The 26,583-nt window shown below is 40.5% G+C and overlaps 1 protein-coding gene across 3 annotated transcripts; it reads right to left on the minus strand.

Annotated features, from left to right (window-relative positions):
* Positions 1–1,373: 1,373 nt before the first annotated feature.
* sacs (sacsin molecular chaperone) lies at positions 1,374–24,696 on the minus strand. Of its 3 annotated transcripts, XM_032509364.1 has the most exons (12): positions 24,550–24,696; positions 22,806–22,876; positions 22,448–22,556; positions 21,171–21,321; positions 18,828–18,918; positions 18,664–18,749; positions 18,106–18,217; positions 17,758–17,904; positions 15,565–17,050; positions 14,839–14,930; positions 13,784–13,810; positions 1,374–13,104 (listed from the first exon to the last, which is right to left on the minus strand). In XM_032509364.1, exons 3-12 carry the CDS (start codon positions 22,468–22,470, stop codon positions 1,553–1,555), a joined length of 13,767 nt encoding a protein of 4,588 aa, XP_032365255.1. In that variant the 5' UTR covers positions 22,471–22,556; positions 22,806–22,876; positions 24,550–24,696; the 3' UTR covers positions 1,374–1,552. The 3 variants fall into 3 exon arrangements, with proteins under 3 accessions (XP_032365255.1, XP_032365245.1, XP_032365265.1); XM_032509354.1 differs by lacking the exon at positions 24,550–24,696 and having other exon boundaries at positions 22,806–23,018; XM_032509374.1 differs by lacking the exons at positions 13,784–13,810; positions 24,550–24,696 and having other exon boundaries at positions 22,806–23,018.
* Between the last annotated feature and the right edge of the window lie 1,887 nt (positions 24,697–26,583).

The following is a 26,583-nucleotide window of genomic DNA, read 5'->3' on the forward strand; positions in this document are numbered from 1 at the left end:
ATTGACAAATGTCATCAGAAAATCAGATTTTCTTAACGTGTAGATTTCTAAAATAAACCAAGCTACTCCTTCCGCCTGTGACATTTCCATGTCAATACCAACAACCAAGAGTACGTTTGAACTGAATTCCTATTCCTCCACTTCAAGAGACAACTGAATTATTTTGCTTGCAAACCAGAGGCAACATTAAGTTAAATGTTTAAAGAATGCAATACAACATGACAATTACATTTGTTTTCAAAATTCCATCTTTTATAAACGTAAGCAAACTTGACACAATGGAGTTAAGGGGGATTTATTAGGCCTTCCTGGAACAGTGTACATCAACCTGTATGGTACACAATTATAATTAGAAATTACATTTACAATATGTGGTCTGTGTGTATAAGTCTTGGAATCAAAGGTAAAATAATGGCAATAATACCGTAAAACACATGAGCACCACAGTTTGGTGCTGCTCTAGGTTTCTTAAACCATGAAAGGTAAAATTACCAAAAATGTATGAACATTGTTTTTATGCTTGCAAAAGTTAACCTGTTAAAAGATGTGCCCAAATAATAGTGTATATCTGGCTTTATTTTATCACACTGTCCTACAGAGTATTCTCAAACAGGTCGTCACTGTAAAAAGAAACAACTTTTGGGCAACTTGTAAGCAAAAGCTGAGCTGCAGTCATACCTGCCCTACCCAAAACCTAAAACTAAAACAAGTTATCAAAGAAGAATGTGCTGTAGGGCCCCAGAGTACACATGGTTCATATGAACAGGTAATGTAAAACAGTCACCAATTGTTACTGTATAGAGCACAACACACATTTACCATAGCTATAACAAAACCTATCCCCAATGGAAAAAAAACGAAGAGGTTTACATTCACAGTGGGATTCTCCCAAGTTGCTGGGGGTGACAAGCACTCTACCAGTGCAAGTGTGAGTACATCAGGAGGAGGATAAACGAGTGACTGGCTATGTTACAGAAAATGTACAACTTTTACAGAAATGATATGAAATCAACCATAAAAATACAAAAAAGAAAATTTACAAACATGATTGTAATTTTCTTTACTTGCTGAGATCTTGCAAATGGGACACGTTGCATGACAGTATATGCCATATTTGACATTTAGAGTTTATTTCTTCATAAATGCGTCCTTTAAGTACACTCAACTGGTTTCTGTAGCAAGAAAATATATATTGATTTTTTTTTTATAAAAGATAAAGTAAAAAAGCTGCATATTTTTAATCTAACTCAGAGCAAAATCGTTGTGGGGTCTTTGATAAACAAAACGTATTGCTTAGGCATTTGTATGTACAGCATATGCAGATTTTTTTCACATATTACAGCAAATGTGTGTTGAGACAGCCTTAACGGTTATCGGAGCCATACATTTATTTACTGTGCATGGGCCACAGAACCACCATCACAGAACCATAAACTATCAGCTGGACATTTTTTTCAAAGTGATACACATGATCTGTATTGCACAAAGCCATGGGCGTCCACTATTCCACAGAGGATATATGCATACTGTAATTTTATCTTCAACAACAGTATTATATTTTTTGCTGCACAAAGGTTTCAAGCTTTATGATAATCCGTGCGGTACATTCCATCACTCTCATTGCCACCTCAGATGTGAATCTGTCGTTGGGAATCTGTGGAAATGGCAGGAGATCAGGATAGCGAGTTCTCAGGCTGTCCACACCATATCCTTCCAGGATCTGAACATCATTTGAGAGGCCTGTTAACTGGGAGTTATACTCTTCAACTTTTTGAGCTAGAGCAGTTGGTTTCACATCTTTATCCGACTTTCCTCTTACTGCATAGTCTGCAGCTATCAGTGCAAGCTTTGTGGCTAGGTAGCATTTAAAACAAACCCATTCATTGGCATTTTTATGGAGATCATTCCGAGCAGCAGAATAGTTTGCTCTTGCTTGCCTCAGCCATCTGCGGGCTTCCACTGGGTTTCCAACTGTCTTAAATGTAGGGGGCACAAAGAAACGGTGAGAATGTGATGAACCTGCATAGCTTGTATTATGTTCCCTGAACTGTTGCCTTTCTGACTTGTGACTTGTTGCTTCTTGATTCCATGATGAATAAAACCTTTGATATGAGAACTTCTCTGACTGGAAGCGAGATGATGATGTGGAGTAGGATCTCCTGGAAGCTCTGTCCGTATTTTGCTGATCAGCCAAAGTCTGTTTCTCCATCCTGTTAATCTCGTTCTGTAAGTGCTTGAAGACTTCAGTGGCAATGTCCAGATTCTCAGCATTTTTATCTGGATGCCACTTGAGATACAATCTGCGGACTATCTTCTTTCGCTCTGTCTCTGGAAGCTTCCAAGCTTGTTCAACTACTAAGGTCACTTCTTTCAGAATCTCAGGCAATGCATGAAGCTTGATCTTTTTTGGAGACTGTTTTTGAGAGGGGGGTCTGAGGTTTTCCTTACCAGGAAAAACAAGAGGGATCATTTGCGGACCAGAGGAACGACTGTTTGGGCTTGTAGGAGTTGATTGGGCACTGGTGTCTCGGGCATGGGCACTTTCATCTTGTCTTGAGAATTTGTACAAGTCAAGGGAACTGACAACTTTGTACTCACTGTAACCAATGTCAATCTGGAAGCATTTTCCAAGGAAACTTGTGTTTTCCTCCTCTTGTCTTTCTACTTCTTGCACAATGATGGCATATGTATATGTAGGCTGGTAGGATCCATATATGTCTCCACCCTCAGAGTCTACAAGGTAACCCACATACTCTCCTGGATAAAATACATTCATGGGATCCATCAGGAGAGTGTGATGTATCTCAGCTGGTATGGGTGTTCCAGGGAGTGGTAGCTCAAGTTTTGAAGGTTCTGTTGAGTCATACTTAACCCCAAGGTTGTCTAGCTTTTCTGTGATTCTGTAGATGTCATTACAGCCCAGCATAGCAATCAAATAGGATGTGTCAGAAATCAAATTGTCTGTAGCAGACTTCAATGTCATTGCCAGTGCTAAGAGAAAATTAATGTCTTTGCTGTCTGAATGCTGGATGTAGAGGTGAATCACAGCTGTTCCATATCTCTTGAGGAAAGCAAGTGTTTCGCTGCGACTGTGTGGGATGGGGCTACATCCTTTCACTCTTAATGTTGTCTGGAGTTTCTCAAAACAAGAAACCTTCAATCCTTCACAAAGTGCTTTGCAGAGACGTATGGCTTTTTCTTCATTCACAAGGTATGCATTGTCATTCTCATGTTTCATTATTCTAATCAGTCCTGTGATGAACTGCTCTGATGACAGCAACAGCTGTAGGCGACCTTGAAGTGAACAAAGAGCTCCAAACTGGCACATTCTTGGAGAATCCTCATCAAGTTGCTCCTCAAGAATGCCACTCAACAGTCTAGGCCTTAGTTTCTGTGGAAGTAGCATGATCAGCTTTGTGTGAAAGGCATGGTCTTTGCCCAGATAGCACTGGCTCATGTCCACAATCATCTGAACTCCAACATTACCCTGAATTCTGCTCTTGTAGTGTGGGGCATCATCAAAGACCAAGCTACTGGATTTAGCTAATCTACCGTCATGACTAGGCATATAAAATATCAAATCTTTGAGACTCTCAAGATCTTTGCGAATTTCCACTGGATCATTATGGAGGGACTTGAACAATCCTGAAACAACCCTTTTCACAGTTCTCATTTCATTTGGGTCAAGCTGCTTGCCCTCTGAACTTCTGAAAATTCGCCACAGCACTTCAACATACTGTTTGGTTGACACAACATCTTCCGTACCAAGAAGTTTAAACAGCTGATGAAAGGTACCAAGTTCTAGAGGCAATTTGTAAAGGTAGGGCTTGAAATCAGATTCATTGTCCAAATTAATGACAACCTCTTCAGGTTTCAACAATTTCCAGCCATCTTCAACCATGACAAAAGCCACCCCACGGAGCTGGTAACGGAAATCTCTTTTATCTGCATTGAGAAACTCGTAGGTGGACCTTAAAACTTTGTTCCTTGTTTTAACCATTTCATCATCCAGATTGGATATGTTGCAGATGTTCTTACAGTTGCTTATGACTTTCTCCAACGGTGGGTCCAAGTTGACACCTAACATGTTCAGCACTTGGTCAAGTTGTTCCTGTCCAGTGAGAGGGTTCCCCTCCTGGTCCTTTATGGTTGATGGTGTAGCCTTCTCAGGTAGAATTGGGCAAGATGTCCAAAGCAAGTGAATGATATCTGTTTGCTTAAATTTTGGATTTACTTGAGACCCGCTGAAGCGAATTAGAGGAAGTGTGCCACTCATCTCTTGGTACTGTGAATGAAGCTTGATGAGTTCTTCAGGGGCTCTCTCAGGACACAGGAATGGTATCATTGAGAGCTCTTTGAGAAAAGTACCCTGGAACAAGTCCGTCCTCTCTTTGAAAATGTGGTTCAAAAGAACATTGACAATGTTTTGCACTTTTTCTTTGGTCCAGCTCTCTGTTTGGGCTTTGATGCTGACCTCTTTTGTAAACTGTAGAACTTGCTGCAGTGACACATCGTGCTTGAGACCAATATTTCTCAGAAAGGTTATCCATGAGGTGAGCAACAATGTCCCGTTCTTGGGTTTTGACACCTGTTCAACTTTCTTAAAAAATTCACTTGGTATGAATGATTTTGCAGGTAGCATAACTTCAAACACCTTTACTGTCTCATCGTAGAAAAACTTGGTTGGCCTGAGTCTGTTTGAGTAGTCACAGATGAACAACAGTCCCTCCAATTTCTCATAGAGCTGATCCTTGATCTTGCACGATTCTTCTATTGACAAAAGTCTCTCCTTTAAGTAGACAATGTGTACAACTTTGGCATCATAGGAAAAACCTTCGAACTTTGGCAGGAGATGTTGAAGGTAGATTTCTAAGTCATCAATTGGCATGCAGCCAAGGAAGGTGTACAGTTCTTTCAGCTGTGGATTGTCAGCAAGGAAAGCAAAGGAGGCTGTGTGAGCCCATTTGTCTATGTCTGCAGTGGGAACGCTTTTTCCAAGGACATAGTTTGTCTCATAGTTTGCAATGCTGATGTATCTCCCACTAACTGATTTAAAACATGGGAGGAGTTTTAGGCTCTGTGCATCCTGTTTTGTGAGGTTAGCTAGGTTGCAGTTGAAATACAACAGAAGAGCCTCAAAGTCATGGTCCGTCAAGTTTGCTGCTTTGAATGCAGATGTCTGGATCATGTACTCTACAGCCTTCAGAACACTTGATGGATTTTCAATGTTGGCTGTGTGTTGTGCCAGAAAAGGCATGATGGGATTCTCTTTGACACAGATTTTGTTCACTGCAAGCTGAATGCACCCTGCTTTCATTAGGGTGTGAAAGACTTTGTCGTTTTGGCCATGTGGAAATATGGCTATGTTCATCAAACTCAGAGGTAAAAGCACATCATGCTCAGGGACAACTATTTTTTCTCTTGCCATGAATTTGATTCCAGGTAGCAAAGCCCAGTCTTTCAGAATGTCAAGCACTGTGTCGAAACAGGGTTTGATGTCCACCTGATCCTCCTTAACAGCCATATTCTCACTGATGAAGTTCCACACATTCTTCAGCCAAGATTCACTTGCAAAGGTGTCTCTCCACCTAACAGGGATCCTTGTTCGATACTCTCTTGGAAGAACGGACCCAAGTAGGTCACCAAAACAGCTAATGTCAAACATCTTTGCAGCTCCTGTCTTCAAAAGAATATTGCTATACTTGATGTACAGTGTATTCATAAACATGTCTTTCCTTGATGAGATTAGCTCATGATGTGTTGTCAGGAACTTTGGTCTCTTTGAATCAAACACCTGAAGCATAGTGTCCATTGTTATCAATAGAGGCAAACCCTCAATTGTGACTTCATCTACTTCTATTTCTTTGAAGCAGTAGTCAACTAGAAGCTTCAAGTTATGAACTAGCTTGTAGGTTGATTGTTGGAGACGACAGGGGAGTTTTCCAACATGGCAAGATGTGTCTGGTGATGAGAAAGTGTGAAGAAAGTTGCGGACATCCTCTGGTGTCACATAACTGACTGTTATCCCTGCATCTTTCAAACAGAAGTAGAGATTTGCTGTCTCATCGCAGCTGTGAACCAGGTTAAAACCAATATCCAGAAGCAAGGTTTTTAGCCTGTAGACATTTTCAGCCACAGACTTCCTTGAGGTGATGTTGTACTCTGTGTTTTTTAAGTGCTGAAGTTCATCTTGAAGCAGATTATCAAAAAAGGCTCTGCCTTTGTTTGCAGTGGATGTATTCACCCATGAAATATAAATGACGGAGTGCATGTCAGAGTTGTCCATGTGCGCTGCTCTGACTACAGGTAGCAGGCGCTTCATGTCAGCATGAATACAGTGGTACACTGCTTTAACCAGGCAGTACCAATCTGGCTGTATATCAAGTCGGTTGACTGGGAAGAAGAACAGATATTTCCGCAATGTATCTTTAACAACATGTAGTGGTGTTCCTTGTAGTACAGTCATGGTGGGATCAGGACCTGGAAAGTATCGACGCTTAAGCTGAATCAGCAGTTCCACACAAGCAGGGGCTATCAGTGATGTCATCAAATTGTTATTCCAGTCACTCCTTACCCCTACTCCATTGTCATCTCTCCATAGGTTTCTTCTAGCAGAGTCTAGGGCAAAATGCCCATTGACATGAAAAGGTAAACCAGTCTCCAGTGAAAGGGGCAGAAAGCAGAAGGCTCTGTGGGGTTTTTTGTAGTTGTGGCTTACACATGCTGCTACCCCTCCACGTGGGAATAGAGTTATGTCTTCATTTTTGTGAGCTGAGATGACACTTTTTGAGACATTTTCAATGTTAGGGAAGCCAGATCGGTTGCAGATCATCCATGTGGTCAAATTTCCATCATTGTCTTCTATGTCCATTGTGTAGGTTATCTGTTGGACTGGGATAGCAGTGAGCTGCTTCTTTTTTGTCACACTATCAATGACAGAGGCATGAAACTGTTTGCGTTTTAGTCGATCACCATCTGTTATTTTGGCTGTTACAGAATAGAGGATTTTCAATTCTCCAGATGCTTTATCAATTTCACAGACTGATATTTTCTCCATGTGGTTGAGGAACATCAGAAGCTCTGCACCGTCAGTTTTTAACTTATCCAGAAGGTTTTGCACCATTCTGTCAGATGCAGGGACAGAACTGATCTCTGATGTCTTTGCCATCTCCTTAGAGCGAATAGGGAATCTGAACATTGTACTGCGTTCTAACTTAAATTGGACTCCCAAGTAAAGACTTAGAACATCTGAAAACTGAGATCTGAAGTCAGAGTCCAAGTCCCTAAACATTCTTCCAGGACTCATGGATGTCGCCCCAGGTGCATACTGTGCATGTGGATCAAAGATGCACAGAATGTCATTGTTTGAGATGAAGGACGGACAGTCAGTGATGTGATAGACAGAGTTGAATCCTATGCCATATTGACCAGTTTTGCCTGGATTGGCCTCTTTTGTTCCTCTTCCGAGGTTCTGTATACCTCTGACATCATCCTCTGTGAAAGGCTGGTTGTTATATACACAGAGGGCAGGGCCTTGCATTGGGATCCATTTGTCATCAAATATTCTGTCTGTGGGGTGTGTCCTTGGATCAAAAACAAAGTAAATTTCAGTTGCTTTGGCATCATCTGCATTTTGAAGCAGCTCTTTTAACATTTCTTTTTCTGATGGATAAGCATTGAGAATGCTTTTAATTCTGCTTGTGAGTTTTTCTTTCTGTCCAAACTCACTCCCAAGTGTAGTGAAGCAGACATTCGAGGCATACCTCTCCAAGGCTTTGTGACGTTTTGGGACTGCTCCTAACTTTACAGCGACCTCTCTTGGAATATCCCCGTGACAGTATTTCACAGAAGAGTCTCTGACTTTTATCCAAGGGCAGTCATTGTAGCACAGTGATTTTGATTGCTGCAATGTCAGATTGGAGTCGGGTAACAGAATCCCACCATAATTCGCTTGGCAGTGTTCTGGGTTCTTGTCTCGTATCAAGTTCCATATTCCCTCACTAATGATTCTGCGACTCAACTGGAAGTTCTCCTCGCTGAGTACCCTTCGCCCACATTCTTGTTTCACAGTTTCAAGAACTGTGGCAAAATCCTCGACTGTGAAGCTGGGCTGTACCCCGACATTTTCAAAGAGCTCACGACAGCTGTTTCTGTATTTGTTAGGGAGCTGATAAAGATGTGGAGCTGCGTCAAAATTCAGGTGGAATGCAACTTTGGAGGGATTGACATATGTGTTCTCCACCAAGATGGAATTGAACTCTTTCAGTTCTTCCGTTATTTGTCCTTTTGCATTCTCATCCTGCAGCATTTCCTCATGAATAAACTTGTAACAGGCATTTGTTATGTTTTCCTGGTACAGTGTGACACCATCAAATGATTGAGACAGTTTCTTGAGTTGACTGATGACCAGTCCAACTGAGGGCTTCCTTATCAGACCAAGACAGTCTTTTACAGCCAATGACATTGCACCACAACCTTTGAAAGATGGAGAATTCTCATTCAAGATCGGCTTCATCAGACACACGGTTTCCTGATGTTCAGTTGTGAAGAGTTCTCTAGGAGAGAACATTGTTGTTGGAGAAAAGTTGTTCCCATGCCATGGTAGTGAGAAACCTGCAGGTCTTGTCAGGAATGGAAGGAACTTGGTGTCATGTAGCTTTTCTAAGAGCTCAGCTGCTCCTGAATCACTCAACTTCAGTTTCTCATCGATGAGACTGAGTAGTATACTACTACGAAAGCATGCAGCTGTATGATCATTTTCATTAAGATCAATAACAGATTGAGCCCGTTCAATCAGGTCCTCCCAAGAAAGATCATCTTTGACCATGCCTAACTGCACTAGCTTAACTAAACACACAGGGTTTAGGTAGTCTTTTGAAGTCCCTTCAGGAAATCTTCCATCATCAGTGTTGTAGAGTTTAGCAACTCTTCCCTCTGGGTGAATAAGTCTGGAAGGTAAAACCAGTTCCTTGGTAGGGCCTGAGCATGGGATACAAGGAGTAATACTGAGAATTGATGCAAAATCTTCAAGTTTCTCATTCAAGACGTAATGCATCAGGGGATCTCGAAGCTCTTGGTCGATCTCCTGGATGTGAGGGAAAAAAACATCTGAAAAGAACTGCTTCTCTGTTAGGGTGTTTTCCATCAACTTTCCTTTACATCCAGCATCATCAAATCCCTCTTTTACCCAGTCAGGCAGCTCAACAGCACAAAGGTTTTGGGAGCCACTCTTCTTGAGGTATTTCAAAAATATTTTAAAAGCAGCAGGACCAATGTCTGGCCTGCAGAGTAAGGCATCATCAAGAAATCTGACGTAACTGATTGACACCCAGGTTTTTCCGTCTGAGAAAACTTTTGCATGCTCACTCTCACCTCCTTTAGCTATTTCTTGGTAGACACCCTGGCTGACCAGTGTGAAGTCATCATGCACCTGACTTGGATCTGGCCATGCTGCATAATAGCTGTAGTCAAGCAGTTCTCCACTTTCAGCCATTGAACGTAGCATTGTGAGTGCTGCTAAATAGGCCTGGACAATGACATGTCTCATGAACACAGAATTCCACTGTCCTTTGGTGTCAGTCTTCCAGATCTCTTTGCGGTTGGAAGTAACAGCAAAGCAGCCGTTAATGTGGACCGGTAGGCCTGTTTTGATTCTAAGAGGTAAGTAACAAAACACCTCTCCGATTGGTATGGTATTTGTCTTTACTGTCCATTTGCGATTCTCTTCTTCCGAGAGCAGAACAGCCACTCCTCCACAAGGCACTAGACCAAGTCTTTTTCCAATATCACTGAGGGAAAACTTGAGTGCCTCAGTTGCATCCATGCATGAGCACATGAGCCAGTTAGTGACCTCGACTGCCTTTGGGGGCATTTCATCTGTGAGTCGTCTTGTTTGAACACCTTTAGCAGCCATCTCAAAGTACTGGTTAGGATCCTCTTCTGAGCCTCTGAACAGTGGTGAATGGAGATCAACCATGCGTTTGAACACGTTATGAAACTCCTCCACCAAAACGCGTATGATGCAGCCAGACTTGGGAACATCAGCAGGTACTCTGTTGGTGCTTGCTACTTTTTTCATAACCTTTGCTGCAGATTTTAGGATACTCAGAGGTCCGTATGAGGATTTGGATGACCACACACTTTTGTTGATGGTGACGACATCTTGTGCTCCAGCTGGATTTGGTTCCTCATATTTCAGGTATTTTAAGACCATACTTCCAACATGCTGAGTGAACAAAATGAACCGATGGCCACATATGCTGAACTCATCAACCAAGGAATATATGTCTGTGGTGTTGTAGTACAAACTACTGATTTCACTTACTGAGGCTTCCTGCTCTGTTCTGAATGGGAGTCTGAACAGTGTACCATTGTACTTGTATGGGGAGTCCTGAGCTAGAGGAAGCTGGCAATTGAAGACATTAATGAAAGGTTTGAACTGGTTGGGGAATTTTCTCAGCCTTTTTTGTTGTTTGCTCCAGTTGATTTTGATCCCTGGATTAGACCTGTCTCTGATGTGTTTGCTGATGTGATTGATGTTTGGATCAAACATGATCATGAACTCTCTGCTCATAATGATGGGGATATCAGTGATGTGATAAACTGAGTTGAAGCCCAAGCCAAACTTGCCAACCTTGTCTGCTTCACATCTCTTCACTGAACCACCTAACCTTGTGATGTTTAGAAAGTCAGTGTCTGAGAATACAGAGCTGTTGAAAGACCACAAGGAGGGTCCATGGCAAACAATCATGCCAGGGTCAAGGAGATTCTCTCGAATGTCTGTGTTCTTTCTCATGTCAATGAGGAAACTGCACTCTGTTGCACTTGCATCATCAGCATTCTGGAGAAGCTCTTTAAAAATGTCTGCTACAGATGGATATTCCTCCAAGATGTTCTTTATTCTCACTGTTAGAGGTTCTCGTTGGCCTGATTGTTCAAAGCCAAGGTTCTCTGGGTTTATCAACCTTGTGCTCAAACATGGCACCTTCAGCCACTCTGCGGTTTTCATGGGGATGTCATCATGGATTAATATAATGGGCTCTGATGCATCTTCAAGTAAGTCATTTAAATCGTCAACCTTGATGTCACAGTAGGTGCATTCATGTATGGGCTTCATCCCTAATTTGCTTGGGTCCTTGTAAAAAAGAATCGGCACATACATGTTAGTATCTACAGGTATCTGATTGTTGTATAGCCATCTCAGGATGTTGACTAAAAGTAGGATATCATGTTTGCTTTCGTCCTTGGTAATCTCTCTCTCACATTTTTGTTGGATGGTGCTAATGACTTCAAACACATGTCTTGACACAACCTCTTCAACTGAACCACAAAACTTGAACAGCTTGTGAAACTTTCTAATTGTCTTTGGCAGGGAATAAAGGTAAGGCTGCAAGTCTAGATCAGGGAGGGGCTTTAGAACTGTCTGGCCAGGTGATGAGAATGTCTTTCCCGTCCACACCCAATCAAAGGGCAGTGATTTCATTGCTTCTCTAGCATCCTCAAGATGAGCCTGCATGAAACCATATATCTCAAACAAGATCTGCTGGAATTGATACCAATCCTCTGTGGTAAATGCTTGAGATTTATGCCAGTCATTAACTGCTTTTAAGTGCTGTAGTACTTGATCCACCTGTGGCTCTACTGTTAGTTTCAGTGCCTTCTTCATACCTGCAGATGTGTGTTCAACTAGTGCAACTGAAGATCCCACAATCACTGCATGGGATATGTCACACATCTCTGACAAAGAGCAGATATTGAGAGTATCTCCAACCCAAGCAAGGGATTTTGGGTAAGTTAAAGGTCTTTCTTTGCACACAGGTACCCATTTCAGTTTTAGCAGTGATGTCTGAGCATCAGCTGATTTCACCAACTTGGTTTGTCTGTTAAGTATTTGCAGGAGGGTTTTTGCCTTTTTAATTATGAAGTCCCACTCAGGCTCCTTGCAGCTTTGTAACTCCTCTATCTTCTTTGCCACTTTGAGTACATCCTTTTCACTGAGCTGTACTTCATTTCTTAGTCCCAGTTGTCTGAGTGAGTGAAGAATATCAGGGGAAGATGTGAATATACTTGTGGGAAACCTGGTTTTCTCTTCCATGTAGAACAGATTCTGTAGAATCTCCAGCTCAGGATCAAAAAGATCTGAAGCTTTGACTGACTTTCCACAAGGCAACTGAATAAATGTAAGAGCAGAAAGCCATCCAATCACAGATGAGTTTTCATTTTTTAGAAACGCCAGATGTTTAAGTGCCCAAAGCATGACATGGTTTATCTCATCTGTTGTGTAAAAACCCCTCTCAATATCCTGAATAATAATCTTCAAACATTCTGTTGTTTTCACTTGTTCTACATTCAGCATCTTGATGAGGCGGATTGATTCCTCGTCACAGCAACCCACAAGATTTATGGATAATTTCACATCTGGTGGATACTTGGCTCTGTGATGTAAAGCTCTAGCTCCTCTCAAAGATGTGAATGCCAAGGTACCTTCAGAGCAGGTTCCCACTTTCTCAAAGATGGAAAGCTCAAGCAGGGTATGCTTTTCCCTCTCTGTAATTTCAGACAGTCCTGCAAGAAAGTTTCTGAGCACAATCTTCTGTTTGACTGGGAAAGAAGAGACTTGGCTGAATAATCGTTGTGTTGGCAATCTATCCATAATTTGCATAAGCATACCAGGAGAGGAAGGATGGATGTAATTCTTAAGCAGAGGGTGCTGCAAACATGAATCCAGCTTTTTTATCACTACTCCTCCAAGCTTTTGCATGATGTCAAGAAGGTGTTCAGAAACCGGCACCTCTTCCTCATCCACAAGAATAATGGGGGATGGAGTGTTGAGGCGTAGAAGCTTAACTGTGCCCATGCTTTCCTCAAGTGGCATAAGTGGGATCAAAGGCATATCTTCAAAGGTACTTAGGTCATCAGCAAAATATATATAGAGATGCTTCCAAATCATCTTCAGCCAGGAAACTGTAGGATGTTTCAACTCTCTGTTTCCAGGTTCCCATTGGACAATGAAGTCTCTAGTTGGCCAGGCTGTTGTAAGGATCTCCTTGATGAGTCGAGCTGATCGTTCAGGGTTCAGCATTTGTAGCTGAGTGCAGGGTCTTCCTGTTTAAATAACAATGAAAAAATAGAATTTGCCTTAGTTATTTTTGAAGAAGTAAATGCTAACTATCAAAGCTGTCAAAGCTAGGTTTGTTGATATTGCACGATGCAGCAATCTGAGGATGAAAGTTCAACTGTTAAAATTGTCCTTACAATCCACTAAATCAGTTTCTAGATAAATTAGAAAGCAACACGCCACAAGCAGATTAGCCTTTGAATTAATTTTGTCAAATAATCTATAAATATGAATAATTAATATATAATATTTAATATTCAAAACTCACAGCAATATTGCAGCACATATTGCTGATCTAAACACAAACCCATATTATGAACACACATACACACAGTTTGTTGAATTTAGACTAAAATCCTGTCAATCTTGAACCCATTCTTATCATTTCAGTGTAGGTGAAACATTTCTCAAAGACCCACCTACCTAGAAAAACACTGCAAGTCATAAAGTGCACTCTGACCGACTACAGGAAACCTGTGTAAATTAAGTCTGAATGATAATGAGTGTTTAGGGCAGGATTTTTTAAGAAAGTAAACATGCGAATTGTTTATTTTACTTCGCATATCTGTTAGTTTCTGACTGCATCATGGTGCTCATTTACAGTCATGCATTAGTTTTGGTTAACAGTAAAAAGGTTCAATATTTGACACACTTTGAAATACCTACCTGAGCACCCCCAAAGGAATTGCTGCACTGCAATTTGAGTGACACATTTTAAGAGTTATGGAATGAATTTTATTCTGTTTCTTTCTTATGTATATTTAAAAAAAACATTTTGAGGTTATAGTCAGTAAAACACAGGTGTTATTAATAACGTTAATTATGTCTTTCAGCATCAGCATTTAATGCTGAATTGTTTCAGCCTGTCTCAACCTAATGCACAGTTTAGAAAACTATTTGTTGGGGTAAGAAAGTGAGACATGGGTGGAAAGAGGGAGGTTAAGGGGATGTCAGGGGATTTGAGTAACTCCAAAGTGGTACTTAAACATCATTAAAGGGGTGGGGCCAGAGTGGGCAGCAAATGAAAGATTTCTGTAGACACTGTAAAAACCTAGAGTAGCAATACTACACTTCTTAGTAAAAATTATAAAATAAAAATAAATAGGAGTCTACATTGCTGTAGTTAAATGTTGGATTTAGAATATTCTCTGTGGGGCCGTGTTAGCTCAGTTGGTATAGCAGGCGCACATATATAGAGGCTTATTCCTTGACGCAGCGGCTGCAGGTTTGACTTTTACCTGCGGCCCTTTGCCACTTGTCATTCCCCTTCTCTCTCCCTTTTATGTCTTAATCTATTCTGTGGAATTAAAGGTCTAAAATGCCCCAAAAATGAAATATATGAAAGAAGAAAAAAAAATATTATCTCTGCATTTCATTTTGGGTTTAAAGGACAAATTTGTTACTCAGCATATTTCTGGTGTGTGTGCTTACTGCCATACTCAACCATGATTATAACAAAAAGGCAGTGATCTGATCTTGTGGGTTGAGTGGAATGTGTAGCACAAAAAAAAATTCTTCCTTGAATCAACATGCTTACTCTCTCTTTCTGTCCCAGTATTACTACAACATGGCCGAACTCAAACAAAAGTCATCACAGGGATATTTAAGTGTTAAGATTACAAATTAATTAGTTACCGGTCACTTTTTTGGGACGATGGTTATTTTTACAAACATGTATTTATGTGAAAGAGATTAAATGTAAACTAAATATGTTACATCACCTCTGCTTTTGGCTGCTTTCTTCAAACTGTCCATTACAGAAGGTCTAATGTTCTCCAATATGAACCGACCCTCAAGTCCTGGATACAGAGACCTTGACAAAGCAAAAAGAAGAAAAGGTGAGATTCTATGTGTTTTAAAACTTTTAATGTTGAAAACTTTCCATATACAATGCTTGATGCTGTCATTGATCTAGTCACTGAAGTCCAAAAAAACTAATAGGATAAAATAACAATAGCTGAGCAGAAATAATACATTGCGATACATTGTTAAAAAGACACACATTCCTCCGAATACTGAAAATAAGATGCACTGAGGTCCAAATTTACTGTATGCGCATTAAAGGACAGTGACATTTGCACTGCCATTTAATTTAGCAGAAGCAAAGCCACTAGCTTAATCACAGCCACAACCTCTTAAATAATCTAGCATGATTTACCTTTAAAACTGATCTTTGCAAATTACAGTAAATTTACTAAAGCCATGCACTATAATCCACACTTCTGTCTGCTTTTGTATATGTATTTAAATGCACTAATAAAACATTAACAACTACCCAGTTGATTGTAGGTAAAGACAATTACTGTTTTGTATTTATTCCACCTATTGAAATCTTTTTTTGAAGTCAAAAGTAAATGTACATTAAGGAGAGACTATAGCATGAGGTAATTTAGACAAGAATTGCAAAAACGTTATATTGAAAATACACTATTTTGCTCTATCTCTACCTGGGGTATTCTTCAGATGCAATGTAAATGGAATCATTTTCACTGACAGAAGATGAAAACATTGTAAATGTCTCATCTTGCAGCGGCAGGAGCTCCAGTCCTATAAGGTCACTGTAATGTCCGTCACTAAGCGCAAACTCCAACAGCAACAGCTTCTCCTGTGAGGGACCTTTGTGTTTGTACTTCCTGATCACTTGCCGCAACAAAGATGGAGTCACTGTCTTTACTTCAGTGGACTCAGTCATGTAGGAACCCACAACAAAGTCCACTGCAGCAGGCACCTTTGCCACCTGCGTTCCTGAGCTTTGGAGGTAGTTGACCACAGTTTTTGAAATGTCCTCATCTGTGTCCAGCTCTGAGAACACAGCCTGGTCCACCCTGATCCAGCTTTCACTGAGTGAATAGATGACCTGATGCTGTAGCAAGTCATGAAACAGAGGCTGGAGGATGGCTTTCCAGCGGGACTTGACCTGCTTAGGATCTGGCCAGGCCCCATAGGTCCCTGTAGGGGACAATGGGAAGTCTTGGTCCTTTTTTGTCTGCACCCTTTTAATAAGCTCAGTGATGAGTGTGAAGTAAGCCCTTGGTATGACAGTGATTATAAGCAGCTCATTCCACAAGGCCGCTGGATCCCTCCACTGGTCCACTTCTCGCCACTTGATACTCCTACGATTGTCAGTGAGACCGAAGAAGCCACTGACATGAACTGGAAGCCCTGTCTCACTCTCCTCCCCGGGGGGGAGAGGAAGGAAGCAAAAAGCTCGTCCTGAGAAGCCAGATGTGGCACCTTTTTCTTCTTTACTGATCAGAGTAAGAGGCAGAGCAATGCCAATGGTAGGCATGAACTTCAAATCATCTGCCAGAGAGTCCAACTCAGCACACATTCCTCTGCCCCCAACTCCATTACAAACCAACCACGTCATCCTCTGAGTCTCTTTAGCCATTTCATCCTGAGTCTCTATGTTGAGCTGGTAAGTGACGCAAGTGATGGTAGAACTTGGAACAGCGTTGCTGTAGCTGTCTATAGCCTGACCCAGTGTCTTTAGTGCGTTTGGTCTTTCTAACTTATCATCAGTATTCTCTGTTGCTGTAGCCTGAAACAACATGCGCTCTGTACCATCAGACTCACGCACATGCAAGGAGATCTTCTGAACACTCTTGAGGAAGAGGAGCACTGTGTCTGCATCTGCTTTGAAGGACTCAAAGAGCTCCAAAACCTTTTCTTTGTTGTAAATGTTGCCACTGAGCTGGGAGGGTTTCAGGCGGAGCGGGAATCGGAACAATGTCCCAGGAAAGCTGCCATCCTTAATGGTTTCCTCAGAGCTCCCAAACATCCCAATGTAGGGAGCAAACTGGTCATTCAGTTCTGTGATCTCCTTAATGTCTGTTTTCAAGTTCCAACACTGCCCAGACTCATGCACACCAAACAGGGTCTGATGAGGATCCAGCATGGCAATCTGGTCTCCACTAAATATACTGGGAGCATCTAAACAGTAAGAAGAAAAAACACAAAAATTATAAATTCAAAATTAAATATGTTGTTAATTCTATTGTGCAATACATATAACTTTAATTTAGAGCTGTGATTATCAATGTCACTTTTTGGACAAAACAAGACATTTGAAGGTGACATCTTAGATTCTTGGAAATTGCGATGGACAGTTTTTTAATACTTTGTCACATTTTATAGACCAAACAATGTCCATTGTGATCAAAAAGAGTGTGTTTGCAGGTTGCAAAATGCAAAGTGCACTGCTCTACCTTTTTTGTTAAAGACGGCCCAATCAGACCAGTTGCATCTTTCTGTTATTCTTGCTAGGCAACCATTGAATCACCCCTTGTCAACCAACCGTTATTTTGCTATTAAGTTGAATGACGTTGGGCGTTTTTTATCTCGCCTTTAGGGCGCTACTGCAAAAAAATGCGAGGGGCTCAACAATGCAAAAGCACGGGTAAAACACTTCACTTTAATTTAAAACTAAACAAAAAGCCGCCCCATGCTGCTAAAACACACTGTCTGATCTGGGCCTTTCAATGCATCTTAATAGTAATTTTGCAAACCGCCATAGCAAATGATGTATTAGGCATTAGGCAAACATTCAAAGAGTTCTACAGAAGACATTTTGGCAGGAACATTCTTGTACTGCAAGCATTTAATAAGTAATATATTTAGCGTTTTTAGACAGTCCTTACCTGTAATATGGTACACAGAATTGAAGCCAATCCCAAATCTTCCAACTTTCAAAGGATCCTCTCTCTTCCTGCTCCTCGCAATTTCTTGAATTCCATTCCAGTCTTCCACAGTGAACACAGCATCATTGTAGACATATAATGCCGTACCTGCAATACAATGAGTTAAACCCAGGTCAGCATAAACAAGTTTAGACAACCTAAAAATACACATACAGTAAAGGTACAATGTAAAATGTATTTTTTAAATAATCGGTAACAAATGTATCAGCTACAGAGCACCTACTTAATGATACTTGAGCAGGAAAGATTCTTGCCAACACAAGAGCTGTGTTAAATGTAACTACTAACCTTGATGCTGAGCCATGTCAGGTGACCACAGCGACTCCACTCCATACTCCGTCTCATCGTACATAAACTTAACTTCTGTGGCTCCAGCATCCTCTGCATTTTGAATCAACTCCTACAAAATATACACAAACAAATACATACATTAATGCATGGTCTTTCTTGTGGTTTTAAGAAATGTAATATGCATGATGGCATCAGCTTATTTGGTGGATGCTTTTATCCAGCCTTAGAGTAAAATGAGCACATTATTAGAGTGGCTGTCCCTAGTGAGACCTCACCCATTTACCCTGGCAATGTTGCCACTTTGTATGATAATATGGCTGATGCCAGCAGATAAAGCCAAAATAAAACCCTTTGTTTTTGTGCAACCTTGACATGTTTTCCCAATCCAAATCCCATGACATCTATGTTATTGACTATAGCAAAATCTCGATCACCTTTTAACACCGCAATTAAAAACTATATATTTTTTTACCTGTTTAGGGAATTACATCAGGCCAACATCCATAGGATGAACAAATGTGAAATAATAATAAAAAAAAGTAGCATGACACTTACTTTCAGAATCTGTCCACCTTCAGGGTACCTCCTCAAAATATCTTTCAGAAACTCAACTAGTGGTGGTGTAGTCTGTCCAAACCTCCCTGTAAAAGCCAAGCTGAGTAAGCCTCACTGTGGTAAGATTGAGTTATTTTGCAGAGATGTGGTGGTTTTAATACTACCTCCCCCTTTAAGGCCTCTTCCCTCCAGTGTGACAGATACTTCTGGGCTTCCAGCAGGCACCAAGGTCCCAATCTGCACTTTGTCATCCAGCTAAAAAGGTAGGATGCGGAGACAACACGTAATTTAACAAACAACAAAAATGTGTTGAATTGAGGAAAACAAAATAATTTGAATGGTCTGGTCTGTTATATGGAGAGTATGTAACAAGAAATGTGGCATTAACTAAACAAAATTAAAATGTCAGTTAATCAAAGTAAATGCTTCATCAGAATGTAACTAATGGCCCTGTACTGTGTCAGAACATTTTCATCGTGTTAGATTAACAAACTACCTCTGTCAATGCACTTATGAAACATTTAGAAAGCCAACTGGAACTGACTGTCATTTTACCATTAACTGACTGATAGCAGTCCTCTCATCAGAATGAACGTATCATCAGCCTCTCACAGCAGAACTAGTTAAACGTTTTGGGCTGCATTATTGCACACATTAGTGTGACAAACAATTTTCTTCTGATGCATCTTTCCGAATCAATGCAGTAGGGCGCCAGAATACTGCCAGGCCCCAATACTGCTGCTCCTGCCGTTCGAGGTTTTTCAAGGTGACACTGTGACCCACTGCACTCAGCAGTCTTTGCACATCAACATGCTGGCAAACTGAGCTCTGGATAAGCAAATCTTCATCCTCATCATGGTCACTGCACTGTGCAATAGCCATTTGTACAATTCAGGACGAAGGATTTTAAGTCTTTAATGACATATTAATATTTAATATGGCAAACAAGAGCTCATAAGCTAAAGTAGATAAGCTTTATTCTTGTATCAACATGTCAGACGTGTGAGAAAGACTGACTGATATTGGTGGAAACATACCCACACAGATCATACACAGACTTAGAATCAGCAATACAATTGAACTTTTAAAATTATCTTTTGTCGTGTGTATTCATCATTTATTTAGAGGCAGAGTACTTTGGTTCTACATTTCTCTCTCAAACAAAGATGTATACTAGTGTAATGTATGGTAGTATTTTACCTCATTTGGCTACTGGACTGAATGTTTTATTTCATTTCAAAGTACCCACAGACAGGCATTTACATTGAAGAATGCTTTTGAACGTCACAGAGAACAAGCTAAACTTGCCTTTCAGTTTCTCCTAAAAGGCGTACGTACAGTAGCTGACACAGTGCCTCCTCCGTCAGACTGCTGCACATTTTAATTGCATCAGGCAGAACAGGCAACTTTCTAGGATACAGTTTACATTATATAATACTCACAATCTTAAGTATTCCTCTTGTTTAATTAAACTCTAAATTGTAGGGCCTGACCTTGTGGTGTATGTGGTATTGGTGTGTAGGTGTGGCTAGCTTGCAGCTAATTTCTGAATATGAGATCAGTGGGGCTGCAGAGCACTGACCACCACCTGGTGCTTTCCATCAGCTGAACCCCAAGACAGGGGATAAACTCCAGTTACGTTAGACCATACACTAAAAGACACAATCAAACTCCCACACGAAAGCCACACAGTACATTTGCCTGCCACAATTAATCAAATTAACACTACTGATACATCTGTTTGATAAAAAAAAAATACTTTTATAGCAAGCGATTGTAAGACCTTAATTTATGAGAAACTGTAGAGAATGTGTTTACATATGATTTTATAATGTATCTATGAAAATAGAATAAACCATTTTTAAATGTTGATAATGAATTATTTTGTTTCTTATGCTAAGGAAGCAGTAAGCAAACTATTGCGTTTTGTTCAATACACTGACAATGAGGTGCCTAGTCATGTTGCCCACAGTATGAGTCAGATCATTTGACTGCAGTCATCCGAGTTGATACTGTGTTCAGGACCACTGCATTACTCTGTAGGAATCCAACAGCCCGCATAGGATAGATAAATAGATAGATATGACCATCACCACGCACAAACCAGTCATAAGATCAATGATAAAACAAAAAGGATTCAATAATTTGTTCACAGCAACATCAAATAAAACATGTGAGGAAAACTTTGTTCACAGCATCTCAACAATGAAGGCACTGTTAATGGTTTGGTCATAACACGTAATTTTGTTCTGCAGTTATGGCACTGTGGTAATTACAACAGATCGGTTTTCTGCTGCTGGCAGTTATCTACCATCAGAGAAAAAACATCAGTTAGTCCTACTCTAATTTCTTAGCCTCACACACACAGTGTATAAACACAATAAACAGACATATGTCCTAATTATCAACTAAAAACCATTTTGCTAATTAATTTGGATCTGCTTTGTTTGCACATTATGGTAAGTTTTACTATATTTCCTCTGCTGTTATATGAAAAAAAGACATACCACTCTCCCATTGTGAGTCAGCTGTTGCTCTTTGACGGGCAGGTTCGTCTCCTCGTAGAGCAACTGTTTAACATCTTCAACAGATGTGAAGGGAGAGACCTCGTAGGCTCTCAGGCCAATGTACTCATGACGAACTGTCACCCGTGGCAACCTAAAAATAAGGTACACAGATTTTGTTTGTAGTTTAGATAAATTTATGATACAATTATGTGGGATGTGGGTAGAGCTTTGGCATTAGTAACCGTCTCGTAGGTAAAATCATTATAAGAAACATTCTCATTATAAGCTGTCTGAAGACTTTTTGTTTTGAATTTTGTCTTATTTAATAGTGACAGTAGAGACACAAACAGAAAACAGGGAGACATAACATGCAAGAGGGGATTTTGCAGTTATGTGGTTTGTGTCTTAACCACAAGGCTACTCTCCGATCAAATCAATATCAAATAGAACAGTTGAATGAAACCCTTGTTTTTTTTCATTGTTTGGAGCACTATGTTAGGCATGCATTGACAATACTGCATAGTCACTGTAGTTTAATAGCATAGAAAGGGAGGTCAAAGATCAAATTTTAACTCAACTCCAGAGGACACAAGAGTCTTGCTTACAGTCATTATTGATCAAGTTTTAGGTTAGAAAGAAACATGAGAATAGAAAACATCAGCAGTCCATCGGTAATGGTCCATTAGTGCCATTTGGACATCTGCTCTAGATTTGGATTTTGAGAATGTTACCTTGTATACCATCCCATAAAGCCTGCAGCCTTACTCCACTGACATGTTGCAGGGTGAAGTAAAACCTTTAAAAATGTTGATTGATTGACTCAAGAGTTGTGTGCTGTAGGCAGTAAACGTAATGACCATTACTTCAGCTACCACCCACTCTAAAATGGTCCATACGCTGCTTTTTAAGGGGTGTAACATGGGAATTTTACTTAGGCCTATGTAAGGCAGACGTTAGCTTGTCAACTCCTAATCAGCAATAAAAGAAAAATATTCTTGCTTATTCAGCAGCAGGGCACTAAGTTAGACCCATGCAACCAAGTCCACAGTGGTGCATTCACTGGAGCTGGAGTGGGTGTGGCAGTCAGCACAGGATGTTTGAAAAGCTGCCCATACTAAACAATACTTGGCCAGTAACGTTAGTGACTTGTGATATGAAAATAGTTTTGTCAGTTGTGAACAACCTGAATAGTGTGAAGGACCTAAAAGTTGCTAATATTCATCATGCTAGTAATAGTTCCAGGAATAGTTTACAGTATAGGCCTATGTTTAACTCACCACGGGTCTGGACAGTTGGCCATCACGTTTCTGTTATATGTCCCAGCACATTCACATTCATTGGACTATCTTCTGCACTGAGCGGAGGAATACTCCACCCGGAAAACGGCTGTCGCAAAACAAGAATACCGTTATTTTCCTCAAAACACTTACCCAGTCTGTATAACTGAGTGATAAATATATACCAAGCCTTGTTTGGTGATGTATACGAAACAAGAATACACATGCATAGCCTACAATATGGTAATGTGACTGTGGTTAAGAGGCTTTCTTTTAACCGTGTATCGCCGGTGCCGGGTGATTTTGTTTTAGCTTCTTTAGGGAGCGTTATCTCGTTATCCCAACAAACCCCACTCACTCGAATATGTCCAGTGCGCGCCGTTCACGGTCCTCTCAAAAAGCTGATACATGTCACGACAGTCTGTGTTCCTGAAAACAATAACGACAACAATAGCAGGTGGTATGGTTATTTTCCCACCAACAACATATTGACTCCTTCAAAGGCGATGTTCTAATAATAATGAATTACACTGCGTGTGAGAGCACAAAACTGTAGAAGCGAGATACTTCACTCCCGGTTACTTCCGTGTCGTCTTAAACCCCAGCGAGGCACTCTCAGCCAGGTCTCATCTACAACTCGCTGTGAGTCCCCAAATGTGTATTATGGAAACTTCTACAGATATATTTTATTTGACAGATTCATTTCGTATTGTATATGTATATGCTACATCTGTAACACTAATACAAACAAAACATTTTGTTTTACGCATGCGTAGAAGCTCATTTATCAATCTTAATTCACAACGATTCATGTTAGTTATAACTGTTGCATAATCCTACTTACTATGTTATAATACTGTACACTAGTGTAGGCTTACACATGGTGCGAGTTTATCTATATTTAGTTAAAGTCACGCGTCTGTAGCATAGACTGTATTCAAAAGATCTGCAGAAAAAGAATCAAAGAACTCTCACTCCTATTCTACGAGCCCAGTGTTCCGGAAGTAAAACTATTGATAAGTGAGATACTTTCAAGGCTTGGGTGGGGGGCTTGAAACCATCTGTTTAAACAATGAGCATGTGGTGAAAGGGTCAGGTTCATTCCTATCATTTTAAACTGTATATACATATTTTTTTGACCACTTTGAGGGATAAACTCCAAGCAGAAAATTCGTCCCACAGTCGAATGTATAATTAGGCTACTGACAGTTGGTATGCTAACTTGTAGGCTATGCAAATTGCCTAGTGGTCTACACATTCAGCAGACATGAAACATTATTAGCATTCATTTGGAGGGGTCTCTAGCTGTCTTCTTTTAGTTCTGTTCTCCGCCAACTATAAATATTTCTTGAGTGAAATATTAATATAATTTATAGGCTAAGTAGGCCTATGACAGTAGTGACTTCTAAAACCTATTGCCACCAGTACTGTTTGCAACTGCATTGCTTTGCCTAAGCGGCTTATCATGCTGAATTCTGGGACTTGTAGTAAGCACACCAAAGTGATCAGTACATAGACTGTAGAGACGCAAGCACACTGCAGTGACAGTCCAAGATGCGCACGTCAACTTTGTAGACGAGAATCAGTGACTGAGGTACGGACCTATAGGCTATAAGGCCCCATAAAGATGATCAGCCATATTTAGTTAAAGCCCAGGGTCTGTCAGATTAAAGCATTTTAGGATAGCCTACCCTGCATTAGACAGTAGGCTAGGCTAAGAAATTCCACTATCCATTTATTTCCATTTGGGTTGGTTTGGATGCTGCTGACTATCCAGAGGATGTTCTGACATTGACATCTAAAGCATATATCATTCAATATCGCTCTAATGTTTTGAAAACATCGTTTAGTGTGGTGCAATGCTTTTTGACAAAACCAGCCTATAGCTTACGTAGAACCGTGACATCATCACCTCTAAGTCATAGCACCTTAAAATATAAACTGCTCTAAATGGCATCATGTTGGGTTTCCCAAAGACACGCACTCAATCTACTGAACACCATCTTGGCAGAAAAACACTAACAGTCCTATACCCTATTGTGCAGAACACAGTGCAATAAGTCAGAACTGACATATGCAAAAATAGCTTACCTCAAACTTACCAGAGTAGGGTTATACAATTTCAGCCGCCCAAGTAGGGATTTTCTCTCAAGTCTCATGGATTTCCAATTCAGAAAAATATTTATTGATTTGTAACCAAAATATCCTTATTGTTAAGCACATTTTCTCGTGCCCTATCACCCCATAGCGTACATTCTAATGCCGCATTGGAGAGGGAGAGAGAGAGAGAGGGAGAGAGAGAGAGAGGGAGAGAGAGAGGGAGGGAGAGAGAGAGGGAGAGAGAGAGAGATACTTACATTAGGAAAGCAGCAGGCTGGCAGCAGCTTCAGTGCAGCAGCTCTGCTCTGTCCTGTCCTCTGCATCGCAGTGGAGTTCCTTTAAATGACCTCATAATAGTACGGTACCCCACTAAACGGAACACTTATTTGACTCAAACCACCATCTCGGTTTAATTACGTTTTAAGATTGAACATCTAATACTCGTAAACACCTCTGGACAGTTTCATACGGCAGATTTTAACCATAACGCACAGGTCTCTTAAAGCGACAGCTGCGATATAAAGCTCCGATGGGACACACCACACCAGCAAATGTGGGAAGGGTCACGGTTGAATAGAATAGAATGGAATAGAATAGAAAATTCTACTTGCAACGCGACATTATTTATAGTAATATGTCTACATAATATGTAGACTATGCGCGCATGTATATGATTTTAATAGCCTACTTTAAAATAGTGTAGAATCACTATTTATATAGACTATACAGACCATATATAGAATAGAATAGAATAATACAGTCCATGAGTAGAATACAATAGAATAGAATCAGACTGTGCACTCTATGGCTCTGTCCGAAAGTATTTACTTATTCATTGCCAGGCACTACATGGCAGATTAATTGACACCCAAAATTTGATATAGGGAGTGCTTTTAGTCTTAGAACAGAATAGAGTCATAAACTGTTCAGTCTATGAACTTAAGTAGAATATAATAGAATAGGAGTCTATTTGCCATGCGCCGTTATATATGGAGTGTGCAAAAATATGACGATGCTTTAGAATGGAATAGAATTTCACAGTAAAATTAACTGTAAAGTCTATGAATACAAGTGAGCCATAAATAGACATTTATAGAATAAAACTCAACTTGTTACAGAGCATAACTAAGTGTGCAATACTATAGAATAGAATAGAGTAAGTGGTAGGACATGATGTAAAAACTGCTCAATAGAATGCTTTCTAGCAGACTGCAGTAAACACCCTCAAGGAGACCCTCAGGAGACTCAGGTCCTTTGGAGTGTGCAAGACTCTCCTCGGGACTTTCTATGACTCTGTGGTGGCCTCTGCCATCCTTTATGCTGTGGTCTCCTGGAGGGGGGGCAGCTCGGACCGGGACAGGAGCAGGCTCAATAGACTGATTAGGAGAGCGAGCTCGGTCCTGGACTGTCCTCTGGACCCCATAGAGAAAGTAGGGGAGAGAAGGATGTTAGCTAAGCTGACATCCATCATGGACAACACCTCTCCCCCCCTACATGACACTGTGGGGTCCCTGAGCAGCTCCTTCAGCAGCAGACTGATACACCCACGGTGTAAGAAGGAGAGGTACCGCAGGTCCTTCATCCCGGCCGCTGTCAGACTCTACAACGCCTGCACTACCTGATAATGTTGTAGTTTCTGTTCCTGTTTTTCTCCCATCTACATCACACACTTTCTGTTTATCTTTAATATCGGTATTTATATTATTTTATTTATTCAAGTACTTACTTTTCAATATTTATGGTCACAGGTTAATTTAATTTATGTTATGCTACCGACTCTTGCTTCATTACTCTAATGACACATTCAATTTAATTTTAACGTCACTTAAACTGCAATATTGTTTCTTGTATCATGGCAACCGCACTTTAAAATACCTTTATTTGAAGCCATTTTGCTTACTTTCAGTCTACCTTATAATCATTGTCTATTGTTTGCCTGTATTTCTTGTGTGCTTACTTGTTTGTGTGTTTTTGTTTTTTTTGCTGTTATTGAAGAAAATGCTGCTGCTGTGACAACAAAATTTCCCCGTTGTGGG

This window comes from Etheostoma spectabile, chromosome 3, assembly GCF_008692095.1.
Source record: "Etheostoma spectabile isolate EspeVRDwgs_2016 chromosome 3, UIUC_Espe_1.0, whole genome shotgun sequence".
Lineage (NCBI taxonomy): Eukaryota > Metazoa > Chordata > Actinopteri > Perciformes > Percidae > Etheostoma > Etheostoma spectabile.

Coding starts and splice junctions, on each gene's coding strand:
- sacs (XM_032509364.1), bottom strand. CDS start 22,470: ATGGCCAACTGTCCAGACCCGTG. Junction 21,322..22,447: donor GCCAACTGTCCAGACCCGTG/GTGAGTTAAACA, acceptor CCTTATTTTTAG/GTTGCCACGGGTGACAGTTC. Junction 14,931..15,564: donor GCATCTGAAGAATACCCCAG/GTAGAGATAGAG, acceptor TGCTTTGTCAAG/GTCTCTGTATCCAGGACTTG.